Genomic DNA, 15,892 nt, shown 5'->3' with positions numbered 1-15,892 from the left:
GCCACTGCCGCCAGGCGATTTTATTCAGCTGAGGGAACCTCCGTCACCATTCTACATACATATACCAAGGCTTTTTCCCCCTTCCAAGGGAGGTAGCCAGAAAGGGAAAGGCATAAAAACACTCCCACCCATTTCATCCCTAAATACACTCCACACTCCTCCCACCCTCCCTCTCATCTGAGCACCTCCTGGATGACGGGTCATCCCTGCACCCTGCCCACCGCCCTGGGTCAGAAGCAGTGTCGCAAGACACAGTACATCCACAGCAAGGCCGCTTCATTTAATCGGCGACCCCCCCTCTCCGTCCCCCTTTGCATATAAGGCGAGGACGGGGAGAAATCCCTTCGGGCTGCGTCAAAATTCACTCACACATACTACCCCACCCCCCACCCCCCCGCCCATTCCTCCTCATGCAGTCACAACATCATCCATATACAACCATTCTCCACTCACCTCTGTCTTCCGTCCTCTCCCTTCCTTCCTCAACAGACATTCCCCTCTTCCCCAAAGCCCCCTTCACCCCATCCATCCACCTCATCCTAGGACGTCCCCTCATGTTCACTCCCTCCACATCTGCCTTCCATACCTCTTTTACTAGTCTTTCTTCACTCATTCTTTCCATGTGTCCAAACCATCCTAATATTCTTTCATCAACCCTTTCATCACCATTCTAATCAGAAATATCAAGAGTGGGAAGCAGTGTGAACGCTTCAAGAAAGGTGTTCCATGTTTTCAAAAGGCTTTTGTGGGACAAGTACCACGCAGGTTCATCTATCAGACATTAAAACAAATAATTTTTCTAATTCCAACTTCTGCAATTGGAGTTTATAACAGAGACTAGCGTTAGTACGATTTTATTTAGACGCTATACAAAAGAATGACAGCTCACTACTGAGCGTGTATATAAACGTCATCAATACAGAGTCTGACCTATGTAGAGAACTGAAACAATGTGTGGCAACACACAACTACTGTAGTTCCCCCTTAACGCATATAGCATTTTTGTGAAATAAATATACTAATCTTGGTCAAACCATTATATGTGTCCATTACAATCAAATTATATATTGTAAATAATGTTGCCACATACTAGGATGGCCTCTGTAAGGTAAAAAGTATCTGAGTGTAACACTGTTGTATAAAATGTACAAGGTAATAAAATATTGATTATACGAGTATATAATTTGTGTGGTGGCGGACAACTTAATATAATAAGTTCAAGGAGATTTAAATTTTAATTTAATCCTTCTCTTGCGGACGCTCCCCTTCTACCATGACGTGGTAACTAATCACATCAAATGTAATGGTACTTTGGAAATCGAAATGAAAACTGCCTACTCACTGGTGTCGCCCGTGACACGGTTCCAGAATTTACATTTCAGAAGGACAAACACTGAGAACTATGTTTTGATTTTCTCAATTATTAACGTTTTCATAGACCAATAGGTTTACTGGTTTGTTCATTGTCTGGTTGATACGAGCCAGTGGAGGAGGTAGTGACACCGAGTGGTGACGTAAAGACTATGACGTCAGAGAGACGTTGGCACCAGGGTTATGACGCCAGGATGCCAGGCTCCGGCGCCAAACTGACGACGCAGGGCGGTGACAGGGGAGAAAGGAGCTTCCCGATGCGGTCACATTGCTCCTAGTTAATCAAATCCTTTTCATTTCTGAATCTGGCCATAGTAGCTGTGGACTCCCACACTCCTACACTCCCACTCCCACACCTAGACACCGAATGCTGATGCCCGCCACCCGCCACCCACCAACCAATAGGAGAAGAGAGAACTCCGGCGGCGCTAACCAATGACGACAAGCCTAACCTCCACCCACACCCGAAGTATGTAATCCCCGTGTATTAGAATAGTCTCTGGATTTTTTCCTGCCATTGAAGAAGCACCAGGCGTAACAACAACACGTGTTGGCTACGAGTAAATGATGTCTGCTACCCAACAGTATGGCATACTATATACATATATGTTTAAGACAGATTGAATCTTTAGAAGCTCTGCCAAGGGATTCGAACCCTGGCCTGTGCGTCTTAGCTTCGTGATTATGCACGCACAGGTCAGAGTTCGAATCCCTTGGCAGAGCTTCTAAAGATTCAATATATAAATATATATTATATATATATATATATATATATATATATATAAAACATAAGTGAGATAGATGTATATATATAGGCACGGATGGATGGATGCATAGCGATAGATGGATAGAGAGGAATATGAAGGAGAGGAAAAAAGAAAGATATGTGGCGAGGGCAAGGGTACCTTCATTATTATCCACAGGGCCTATTTTCTGACACACTAGGTTTAGGGCCCCTGTAGTCATAAAGCCTCGCATTAAAAGCCAGGGAAGGCCACTAGACTTGCAGGGGGCCCCGTTTGGGCCTCGTTCTCATTACTCCTGATCCAGGCTCAAGATGCAGGACCGAATCAGAGCCGCAATTAGGTAATAAAGGAGGAGGAGCCGGCGACTTGCTGCGTCATATCCGCCGCGAACTGCGGGGATCGTTTTCTCGCAATAACGCGTATTTTCGCGAAATCTCTCTCGTGACTTACGCGGATTTTCTTCAACTTTGGGTTGTGGGTAGTGAAGTATGTAGATAAAAAAAAAAAAAAGACTTCGCAATTTTTTTATGTTCATGTCTGTGGCAACCCTTCGTCAATATACTTGTGTTTTTTTTGTACGTCACCAGGTGGTTCTAGTCAGCTGAGTAAACCCCTGAGGACTTTTTTCTTTTTTTGTTCTGGAAGAAATTTTCACTATTCTCTCGAGACTGATTACTGAAATTATAATGCGAGGTATAGTCGACCAAATCCGGTGTCTTGGCTGTGGAAGATAATTCTTTATGCAAGAAGGACAGAATACAAATTTAAAAGCACCATGACTAATTTGATTTACATAATACAATTTAAACTTTATAGAATAACAATACTAATAGTTACAGACATTTACACATAGATACGAGAGACGTAACAGTATTAGTAATGTGTATGTTTCTTAAGACAGATTGAACATTTTTAGAAGCTCCGACATGGGATACGAACCCTGACCCGTGCGTCGAAAATCACGGGTCAGGGTTCGTATCCCATGGCGGAGCTTCTAAAAATGTTCAATCTGTCTTAAGAAACATACACAACTTGTCGGAAGGCTCGCCTAATACGGGATTAGATGAAATTGAGATTAGATCTTCCAATGTTACGTGAAGCGTGGTCGGGGACTAGTACAGTCCTTTTGAACCATCACCATGTAGCATGGTCGCTAACGTCTTGGCCTCGTGATTTTCGACGCACGGGTCAGGATTCAGTATTAGTAATGTTATATTCCCATAATGCATGTTTTAGTGGGGTGACAATATTAATAAAGAAAATTACTTATGGTGCGCGAATTCTACAGAGAACGAATCTTTAAGGCATGACCTTGCTACTTGTAAAATATGCCTGAAACTTGTGACGTCATTTTCTGTTAATTCGATAACTTTCTTACGACGGAATTTTCCCAGAAGTAGCACACAATGCCATAAAGTCAATGGACATTTTTTTTTTTTTATCAAGATTTATTATCTGAATTACGGCGAAGTTTCTCCTCAGAATTACCACACATATTCCCAAAGTTACTCTAAACGCTGCAGCGCGTCAGTCACCTCTGAACATTGTCGACGGAAGGACGTGTGTCCTCGATGTCCAGTTCACAGTTCGTAATGCGAGACATTTCTGCTTCATTTACTTCCAAACTTGCGCTTCTTAACTCCCTCCGCTTGTAGTCCTTACACTTCACGTTTCAAAGGGATGGATATTGTTGTAGTAAATCTATAAACGCGAGAGTGTTGCTCCTTATCCACTCGTATAGAAGTGCCATCCTGGAGAGGTTAGTGCGCGACGTACTCTATACATCAAGATGGGCACAGCCCCGCTGCATGAGATTAAAACGGTTGTGAGGCGCGCGGCGTGTTGAAAGAGCCCGCCTGCATCACTACAATCAACACGCTGAGCAACGTGTTGACGCAACATGAGGCCCTTGGTCCTTCTTCATCCCGTAAAGAGGTTATCACATTGGGCTACTTTTCCTCCGACTGTTGGAGCAGATTTGCAGTTCGCAGCTTTCGGGAGGGAATCTGATTTGCTGAAGGAAAATTATTTTCCTCCAGTATATCAAACGAGATTCTATGTATATTGTTGACAAAACAAAACAGTTTGTCATAGCGGTTTTACGGCGGAAATTTTCTGGAGGTGCGCAGTACCGCCGATTAATCGGAGGCTGAAAGAAAAACAGCCCAGTGTCATAACTCCTTTGAGAGGCGATCTCGGTCCATGACAGGAGTCCAAGACCTATGTACAGCCTGACGAAGGGCTCTCCGATGTATTCCTGGACGGGTCGCGTCGGCATCTGTGTTTCAGTATCGCGATGAGACTGAAGTTCTTTGACATCTTCCTCCGCTCAAATGTAACGCATCAACAAATGCATCAAGCAAAGCATTTAGTTGATCGCGCATATGTACAGGTTTGGAACGTGTGTGTGTACGTACACACTCATACAAGCGCAAGCACACATGCACGCACGCACTGGACACACACGCACACACACGCACACACACACACACACGGACAAGCACACGCATACGCACACGTACAGACGCACGGGCTTGGAAAGTACACACACACACACACACACACACACACACACACACACACACACACACAAACACACACATACAAACACATACAAACACACACACACACACACACACACACACACACACACACACACACACACACACACACACACACACACACACACACACACACACACACACACACACACACACACACACACACACACGCATAGACACGCACGCACACTTGCACTATTGCAAGTCGTCTACTTTTTGCTCCTTGTCTCTGGGTGGTGATATCTAATGGCGAGAACTGTATTTAAAATGTCCAGAACATTTCGTTTATCCTTTATATCTTATTTGCATTGTACGCCAGGGCTGTTGGCCACATAAATTATTAAAATTTAATTTACATCCAGAACATTTGGAAGATTAAAAATGTACAGTTCGAGTTGAAAAAAATAGACAGGATCTTGGAACACTAAACATGGCGAACACAGCCAACTATATAACATTTGTGGTGAAATCGCAATGATAAGTATTGACGTTATTCCCAAAAGGCATCATTCAGGAACAGCAACCGTCGCATACTCCGAACGAAACGCACTGGAAGTAATGACAACAGTCTTTGTGGCAACTTGAGGCATGCAATCAGTACACACGGACGACGTTCAAAGCTTTGCCTCTGGTGAAGCGACTCATCGTCAAAGTGTTTGCAGAATCGAGGGCCTCTTCTGCGCTGAGAGGCTCTCAGAGGCAGGAGGGAGAGACTGTGGATTCAGAAGCGTCGAGGTAGCAGGGACACGAAACTAGTGCGAAGGACAAGAGGAGATACAGAACAATGGCTCAAAAGGCTCACAGCACAGGAAAGTCCAGATACAAAGGCAGTTCACGGACACAAGAAAAGAGAGTACAAGTGTCATGAGAGAGCAGGAAAGAACATGAAAGAACACGAAAGACCATGGGAGAACACGAGAGAGAGAAGAGAGACAGATAGATAGAGATGGGGCTGGGGGGTAGAAGGGATTGATGCAGTTAGGACGAGGGACGAATACGTTACTAAAATGTCATTTAATCAGATGTTTCACACAATTTTGTTCTGATGAGCACAAGGCCCTTTACTTCGCTTTGCTCTCTTTTCTCTCTTCTTCTCCTCCTAGCTATTGTACTTATTCCTCCTTTTAACTTCATTTTCGCTTTTTCCATGTTTTCTTATTAATTTCTATCATCTCTCTATTTCTTTCACCTTTAGGTTTACTTGCTAAAAGTTATTCTATCTTCCGTTTTGTTTTCGTTTTTTGTTTTCATACCTATTACATTCCTCTTCCTTTTCTTCACTTCTATCTTGTTCGTCGTTATTTTCCCCTCTCTACCTTCATTATCTTCATCTCCTCCGTCCACATTCTCATCTTTTTTCGTACCCTTTTTAGTTTTTATAATTTTCTTTCCCTTCCCTATTCTTCTCTCCTCTTCCTCAGCTCTATTTCTCTTGATGAATGATCTCCTTTCACATCAAAGAGTATTTTTTATAGTCCAGATAATGTATTTCTGTCCCTGCCGCTTCCACTCTTCCTCATCCTCCTCTTCTCCCTCCCTTTCTACGTCTCTCTTTCCCCCTTCATCGTCTTGTTCCTGTCCCTAGTGGGCTTCTAACCCTAGTACACCCCTCATTCTAGCGAGCCCCTAATTCTAGTGGACGTATTATTCAACCTCCTTAGTAATTCAAATGCTCCCATTTCCACTATTTCAAATGAGTTTGCTTGTAATAATTAACAGTGAAATGTGTCAGGCATATATTATAGTCCTTGCCGAAACGCATTAAGGTCTTTAATGCTCACGTATTTTTAGTTGTTGTGACAGCATCAGCTGCAGCAGCTCCCGGGGTAGAGGTTTTGTGAACCCACTGGATAGTTCTTGGTCAGGCGTTAAGGCTTCCCCTCTGGCCACCTTTCCCGTCAATACTGCAAAATCATTCGAACGCGGACGGCCTGAAGCGTAACCACGACACGGAAGGGGAGGGGAGTCTTCGGCAGCTTGGGTGAGGGATTGAAGTCCTTTGCTCCTGCAGCCAAGTGCTGTAGACACCGGGCGACTCTGTCACATTTAAGCGAGTCCACACGCTTGTGCATCTACAACAGTGGTTCTCAAACTTTTCTCAGCTTGTTACCAAGTTTATCACGGCACATTAAACATGTTACCCCTTTCACAAAATGTTGTCAACATTGATATATATATATATATATATATATATATATATATATATATATGTGGCTAATTATACTAATGAGCCACTTTCGGAGAAGAATAGGCGAAAGTAAAGAGATCCCTATATTTCGATCACTATCTGTGATCCTCTTCAGCAGATGTGGTCGAAATATACGCATCTCCTTACTTTCGCCTATTCTTCTCCGAAAGGGAGTCATTAGTATAATCTTACCAATGTGCTACGACATTTCTTTGTTGTGATATATGGCTAAATTAAAACACAAGAGATATTTTCGTTTATCTATTGTATTTGAACATTGTGCATCTCTAATGAATACTGCCAAAGATGTCAAGAACATCAGTGGGATGGATGGAGTTGCATGCTTGAAGCTAATTGAGGAATTCTTAACTTTTTTTTGTCACCCCTCCATTAACCCCCGAAAATTGGTTAAATTACCCCCAGTTTGGGAACCACTGATCTACAAGACTACTAAGGGACTCAATGCTACAATTGCATCTTTTGTGCACATTATCTATTCATCGTCAACGGTGACTCCAGATGTGGTGGTCATATCAAATGATCATGTCACATTCATAGGGAATTTACTTGAATTTAGGACAATTATCATTCTTGACTTGTGGTGTGGGTGTGTGGCTGATATTCATTATGAACCCAAGTAAGCCCCAGCCGGGTGGATGTTGCAGTTCTTCCATTGGGTGGAAAGTGTTAACCGACACAATCTTCTCCTTGAGGACTTTCAAAATATATATATATATATATATATACATACATACATATACCAAGGCTTTTTCCCCCTTACAAGGGAGGTAGCCAAAAAAGAAAAGGCATAAAATCATTCCCACCCATTCCATCCCTGAATACACTCCACACCCCTCCACCCTCCCTCTTATCTTAGCACCTCCTGGATGACGGGTCATCCCTGCACCTTGTACGCTGCCCTGGGTCAGAAGCAGTGTCGCCAGACACAGCACATATATATGTTACTTTGTATTTTTAAATTTCTGCGCCTGCTCTTCACTGGGGGAGGTCACCGGTCACCTGGGAGAGATTACCTGGTCTCCCAGGTATATATATATATATATATATAGCGCTGACCATAACAAAGACTACACAGTGCAGCACATTACATAAAGAACCACTACATTACGATTTCCCAGAAGCCTTTGTCTTTACTCAATCAACTATCCTTTCTACCTCTGCAAGCAGAGGCTCGGATAGCTCAGTGGCACCGTGTTTGCTCCACGCACAATAGAGATCAGAGTTGAACTATCGCGGCAGACACAAACACGGGCGTAGGCGATAATGCATCATTCAGGACCTTTGACTTCTCCATGTCTACGTGTACTTATGAACTGCTGTTCTTTCATCTCCCGGAAATCACTACTTCACTGAATAGAATCGTTAGGTGTTCACTATCACTAGTTTTCAGATTGCGTGCCCCCGTTGTGAAACTGTCCCTGTAGAAGTCCACAGAGCCACTGGACCAGAGTACTGTATGACACGCTGCAAAAAGCTAACTTACACGCAGTCTCCTTCTTAACTCTCTCTTTCTCTCTGTAACTCTCTTTCTCTCTCTCTCTCTTCCTGGGTCACCTCTTCTTATTCTCGTTCGAAATGAACCTTTGGCCATTCATCTTTCCCTTTCGTGTTTTTACTTTCGACCTAGGTTCTTCCGAAGACCTCTCAGCGTGAATTTCAACCTTTTCAGCCAGAAATGATGGAGGGAATGAAATTCTGAATGTAGGAAGAAGAAAGAACCGAGGAAAAGAATGAAAGTGGGGAGAGAAATACGAACACACGCACGCACGTTTCTACATTACACACACACACACACGCACACACACACACACACACACACACACACACACACACACACACACACACACACACACACGCACCCACATGAAAACAAACACGCGCGCGCAAATCTCTACATTACACACATATACACGAAAACATACACACACACACGCACGAGCATACACACACATGCAACCAATCAAACATGCAAGCAAACAAACAAACGATGTACTATACACCAGCCCACCCTTCGAAAACTCCTCAAGCAGGACCTCGACTTGCATCTTCGTCCGGGCCTTCGTTGTAACCGTCGTAACAGCCATAACCGTCGTAACCGCCATAACTGTCGTAACCGCCATAACCGTAGTAACCGCCATAACCGTCGTAACAGCCATAATAGTCGTAACCGCCATAACCGTCGTAACCACCATAACCGTCGTAACCGCCATAACCGTCGTAACCGCCATAACCGTCATTCTCGGCCTCCACCCTCAACCTCTTGTCAAAATGAAAGGCTACCCTCCTCCAAGCCTTGTTCCTCCTAATCCTTCAGCTTCCTGCGGCTTCTTAAACCATCCCTTCTTCCTACTAAAGCCTCCTTTCGCACTCCCAGCCCCCTTCCTCCGCCCACAGTCCCCCTTTTTCCTCCAGCCCCCTTATCAAGCCCCACACGCTCTTCCTCCCTTATTACATTATCCCCGAGGTTCTCGATCCCCTTTCTGTTCATCTTGGCGGCCTATAAATCCTTCTCCCCTCGACCCTTGACCTTTCACCAATGACCTTATTCTCTTCCAGGCCTTATTAAGGATGCTCTTCGGCACAGTAGCAGGGTTTCCATAATTCCACTCAGTAGACCCGAGGCTCATCGACTTTGCGACCAAACAGACTCTTTCCAGCCACAGATCCATTGTCGGCACGGACAGAATTGTTTGAGGTTTGCCCAAGAATATATGTACTTCACGGGTCTATACTGAAGGGATAAACAAGGGTGATGCAAACAAAGTCATCATATTAAAACAACAGGGCAGGACTCGCAGTAATGGTTATAAACTGGACAAATTTAGATTTAAAAAGGAAATAGGCAAGATTTGGTTTACTAATAGGGTGGTCGACGAATGGAATAAACTTAGTAGCCATGCAGTAAGCGCTGAAAATATCAGTTGTTTTAAGAAACGATTAGACAACTTTATGGATGGGGATGACAGGTGGTGATGGATACGGAGCTGCCTAGTGTAGGCCTTATGGTCTCTTGCAGTCTCCTTCATTCTTATGTTCTTAAACCTTGCAGCCAACCCCAAAAACCTCACAGCCCTCCCTCTCTTTCTTCCTCTCCTCTTCTTCCCCTTCCCCGGCCCTCTACGGTACTAACCTATGGTGGAAAAACAAACATATAAAAAAGTTCTTCAGGTCTCGGAGTCTTTATGGTCGCGGCGAAGGCCACAGAACTCTCCCGACCGATATTAAAGGAAATACGTCTACCTCAGGAAATCGTGTCTGTTGTGGCAGGGAGCACTCTCTGCTCTTCTTTTTTTTTTTTTTTTTTATTCTATCATACAATTCTTTATCAATCGAATGATTATTTTTTTCCTGGAGGTTGGGCAAACCATTTGGGAACATCTACATTTTCAATAGATCTCTCTATTCATTTATCTTTTATATATTTGTCTATTGATTAATTTATTATTTATTTATTTATTTATTTATTTATTTATATATCTGTTTACTTTTTTAAAGAAGTACGCCCTAGCGTCTTTTCGGGGTTTCCATGTGTTGTAGGACCAACGCCTGTTGAGATCAAAGTTGTTGAGCCTCACTTTGACGGTGGTGGGTGGGCGAGCGTACGGCGCCTGCCTCTTATCCTTTATGGAGAAAGCGGCAGAGCCAACTTCAGCATCGGCAGCCCTTGGGAGCGATGAGAGACAACGTCTGATGCTGCTAGGACGTACGCCTCAGGGAAGTTCGGGTGGATGGGTTTGGGGTTGAATATGTATCAGCAGAGTACTCCTATTGGTGGACTGGGAAGTGCGTTGGAGGGAGTGGGAGATGAAACAGAAGAGAGAAAAGAAGAAAAGTGAGAGAGAGAGAGAGAGAGAGAGAGAGAGAGAGAGAGAGAGAGAGAGAGAGAGAGAGAGAGAGAGAGAGAGAGAGAGAGAGAGAGAGAAGCACAGACAGGAGAACACACACACACACACACACACACACACACACACACACACACACACACACACACACACACACACACACACACACACACACACACACACACACACACACACACACAGGAACAAACATACACACACACACACAGATAGACAGAGAGAGAGAGAGACAGAGAGAGAGAGACAGAGAGAGAGAGAGAGAGAGAGAGAGAGAGAGAGAGAGAGAGAGAGAGAGAGAGAGAGAGAGAGAGAGAGAGAGAGAGAGAGAGAGAGAGAGAGAGAGGGAGAGGGAGAGAGACAGAAGCACAGACAGGAACAAACACACACACATAGAGAGAGAGAGAGAGAGAGAGAGAGAGAGAGAGAGAGAGAGAGAGAGAGAGAGAGAGAGAGAGAGAGAGAGAGAGAGAGAGAGAGAGAGAGAGAGAGAGAGAAATGGGCGTCAGAGGGAATCATCTCCTTGGTACCTATCTTCAAAACCAGCTGATGACCTCACCTCCATCTGAGGGTGCAGTCCCTAGGGGCTGACACTCGGTTCCCGGATCGAGCCTAATCTCTTTCAGTCTTCACCGACTTCATTTGCTCCACCTTTTCACATAAGGAAAGCTGGCAACCGGCCGACTGATCTCACATCGATCCAACACTGATATTGGTTCAAAGTTTCTCCCAAAGATGGTCGTACTTCTTGACATCCCAAAAATAATTTTCGTACCCCCATCCGATATGGATACAGTGCAAACATATGAAAAGGATTAATGATACAAACCTTGCTTTGTTTTCTCATGGCAAATATACAGCACCATTGGACTGGCTATCTTGTCTCGTATCCCAATCCAATATGAATACAATGCAAACATATGAAAAGGATCAGGGATACAAATCTTGCTTTGCTTTCTCATGGTAAATATACCGTACCATTGCACTGGCTATCATGTCCCATACTTCATCCAATATAAATACAGTGCAAACGTATAAAAAGGATTAGTGATACAAACCTTGCTTTGTTTTCTCATGGTAAACATACAGTACCATTGCACTGGCTATCATGTCTCGTGCAAGTACAAATACAATGCAAACATATAAAAAGGATTAGTGATACAAACCTTGCTTTGTTTTCTCATGGTAAACATACAGTACCATTGCACTGGCTATCATGTCTCGTACAAGTACAAATACAATGCAAACATATAAAAAGGATTAGTGATATAAAGCTTGCTTTGTTTTCTCATGGTAAATATGCAGTACCATTGCACTGGCTATCATGTCTCGTACTACCATGCAATATAAATACAATGCAAACATATGAAAATGATTAGTGATATAAACCTTGCTTTGCTTTCTCATGGTAAATATACAGTACCATTGCACTGGCTATCACGCCTCGTACCCCCAGGGTCAAGGTTTCATACCCCTTGGGGGTACCTGAGGTACCCCAGGTTAAGAACCACTGGCCTACAGGAAGTCCTGAGGGCTGTCAATGCAGGTTTCCAATCAGCGAAACTAAAGGAAACAATCCTTACCACTGCGTTAAACTACACATTGGAAGAGATAATACTGATGCTTGGAAAATTGTCAAGCAGATAATAGACCTGTATGTTTCGACTTCCACAAAACTAACATGTACGTGGAAACCAATAAAACTAGATAAGTGAAAAAGGATTAGATAATGAATAAAGAATGACACAAATTGGTCAACCACAAATTCAGAGTGTCTTAAGAATCCACGCATCTATCCCAACCTACTCACTACATTCTATAAACACAACTACAACTACAACTACAGCTACTTCTACTTGTATAGTATCATTACATGTAATGCGTCCCTGGGAGGATACGGTGCACTGAGACCTTCGTTACTGACCTCAAATCGTGGTTGGTTGAAGTACTCGACGGAGAAGGTATGCTGCGTGAAGGAGTTGGTTGCCTCGACGCGGATTGTCCAACGGCCGAACTCAGGCTCTTCGCTCAGTTCGAACTCGAGGGACACAGCACCTTCGCGACACTGCAAAGCGGAGGAGCAACGGATGGAGGACATTAGCAAAAGGTTCTGCGAAAAGGGTGAGAGGTGAGGGGCAAGTGTGAGTGTGGGTGTACAGGAGGGTGAGGTTGAAGGTGTGGGTAAGGATATGTCTGTAGGTGGATATGACGCTGAGGGCAGGGCTGGGGTGGTGAGAGTTACATGGAGTTACATCGACAAACGAACAACAACGGACCCACTGGTCCTCCACGTGGCTGTTTCGTTACTTAGTCTAAATCTATCTAGAAGTAAAATATTACTAGACGGGGGTTTGTAGTTAAGTAAATGTCCCTATAATCTATCTTATAAGTAAAATAATTCAGTGTGGGTGAAGATGAGGGTAAGATTGTGGATGAGGGAGAACATGAGGAGGCTGAGGGTGTGCATGAAGATGGAGAAGTTGATGAGTGGTTGGAAAGTACCCAAAATAAAAATAAAATGGAATATTGTATAATATATATATATATATATATATATATATATATATATATATATATATATATATATATACATATATAATAATAATAATAATAATAAACATAAGAAACTTATACATACATATACAAAAGGTTTTATTCCCCTTTATAACGGAGGTAGCCAAAAAACAAAGGCATCGAAACCATTCCCACCCATTCCATCCCCTACATACTCCACTCCCCTCCACCCTCTTCCCTCCCTCTTATCTTGGCACCTCCTGGATGACGGGTCATCCCTGCATCTTGTCCACTGCCCTTGGTCAGAAGCAATGTCGCAAAGCACAGCACATCCATAGCAAAGCCGCTTTATTAAATCGGCGACCCCCCTCTCCGTCTCCTCATGCAGAAATGGAGAAGACAGGGAGAAACTTATACTTTCAATATATTTGTCATCACACTCCAAACAAAAGCAGATACAGTAACTGGCATAACTCACACTAAGGTGCATACACGTTTACGTAAAAATCCACTATCTAAAACAAAGTACAAACATATGGACACATAAATACACATTTGCAATGCATAACGACCCGTGAAACTCCCCAGAAAAGCATAATGCCATTTGGTCTGTCCTTTACCTGCTTTCCTCTCTCTCTCTCTCTCCGCTCTCCTCCCGTCCTCTCTCCCTCACTCTCCCCTGCCTCTCTCCTAACCTAGACCTTGCTTATGCTCTCAGGGCATTCCAGACGTGGAGTAAGTAGATGTCCGGGCCCGTAGCGTTCAGAAAAATATTTAGGCGAACAATATGGGCACCCAAGCCCGGAACAGCTTCGACCGAAGCCCAAACATAACAAACGCACGCGCACACGCTCACACACACTAAAACTATCATGACTTTAAGAACAATCTGGATGCGGAAAGATACAAAAGCGGGTCACTACGAGCATAGCTATCTTCCCGTAAAATACAACTAGGTAAATACACACACACACACACACACACACACACACACACACACACACACACACACACACACACACACACACACACCCGGCTGCCACTACGGCGGTCCGGGTTCGAATCCCGCCCAGGGCTGAAATAATTTCGGTATCGCTGCGCTGCGGGTTGTTACTCCAACTCTCGTGGGCGGGGAGTTGGGTGTGTGTGTGCGCGTAAGGTCACAGCATTACCCAAAGATTGGTCATAATGAGCTCTGAGCTCTCTTCCGGGAGGGAAATAGCTGTCGAACACGAGTCTAAGACATGATCCAAGACTATGGTGAATCACACACACACACACACACACACACACACACACACACACACACACACACACACACACACACACACACACACACACATATACACACCCGGCTGCCACTACGGCGGTCCGGGTTCGAATCCCGCCCAGGGCTGAAATAATTTCAGTATCGCTGCGCTGCGGGTTGTTACTCCAACTCTCGTGGGCGGGGAGTTGGATGTGTGTGTGCGTGTAAGGTCACAGCACACACGGTCATAATGAGCTCTGATCTCTCTTTCGGGAGGGAAATAGCTGTCGATCACGAGTCTAAGACGTGATCCAAGACTATGGTGAATCACACACGTACACACACACACACACACACACACACACACACACACACACACACACACACACACACACACACACACACACACACACACACACACACACGCACACATACACACACATACACACACACAGAGCCATACACACACACAAACACAAACGCTCTCATCCACCGTACTCTCGATGAAAAAATAAAATAAAATAAAATGAAAAAAATAAATTAACAACGATTTATCTCCGAGCCAAATAAAATATAGCTGACAGGATTGTATATCATATTCTTTATTCTGAGTTGTACACCACAATGGCCTCATCTTTTTTCAATTTGTAACAAAAAATGCAAAACATTATATATCTCATTTGGGTATCTATTCAGAACAGTCAACAGCGATTCCACTTTGTATGAAGAATCTGCTTCGATGACCAACAGTTCGTTTTACACGTATCGACTTTTCGCCGTGTGCCGGCCACGACACGACGTCGTGCTTTCCAATAACCATTGGTGTTTATGGACGTTTTCACAAGTGGTCGTGAGAGCGTCCATAGACACCCATGGTTATTTGACAACGCAAAGTCGTGTCGTGGACGGCGCACGGCGCAAAGTCGATACGTGTAAAACGGGCCAACGTCTACTGGTATCTGCCACTCGCCCCTGAAGTGGTACATCCTCCCACCCGCATCATGGCAAGCCCGTGGGAGTAACAAAAAAAAAAAAAAAAAAAAAAAGGCACCCCCCCCCTTCCGCCTCCTCCCCGTCCTCCATCACCCCTTCCACCTCCTCCCCGTCCTCCATCGCCCTCCACTTTACCCACTCCTCTTACGGATGACTCCACAATTTTGCGACATGTGCCGGATGGGGCAGATTCACATCCAGTTTGTTCTCACACACTTGTCACATAGCTCCGTCTCCTCCTCCACCACCTCCACCTCCTCCTTCACTTCCTCCTCCACCTTCTCCTCTATCTCTTCCTTCTCATTCACCTCCTCCTTCATCTCCTTCTCCTCCTCCTCCACCTCCTTCTCCTCTATCTCTTCCTTCTCCTTCACTTCCTCCTTTATCTCCAC

The 15,892-nt window shown here is 44.3% G+C and overlaps 1 protein-coding gene across 1 annotated transcript in view; it reads right to left on the bottom strand.

Moving 5' to 3' along the window:
- LOC143032252 (CD109 antigen-like) overlaps window positions 1-15,892 on the bottom strand; it is a 400,363-nt gene that overhangs the window by 80,201 nt on the left and 304,270 nt on the right. The window contains exon 5 of the mRNA XM_076196723.1: window positions 12,669-12,809. Within this exon, the coding sequence (XP_076052838.1) occupies window positions 12,669-12,809 (141 nt within the window). The remainder of the gene's footprint in view (window positions 1-12,668; window positions 12,810-15,892) is intronic.

Source organism: Oratosquilla oratoria, chromosome 13, assembly GCF_046742065.1.
Source record: "Oratosquilla oratoria isolate Oo_2021 chromosome 13, ASM4674206v1, whole genome shotgun sequence".
In the NCBI taxonomy this organism is placed as follows: domain Eukaryota; kingdom Metazoa; phylum Arthropoda; class Malacostraca; order Stomatopoda; family Squillidae; genus Oratosquilla; species Oratosquilla oratoria.
This window is presented reverse-complemented; position numbering and strand designations above follow the sequence as displayed.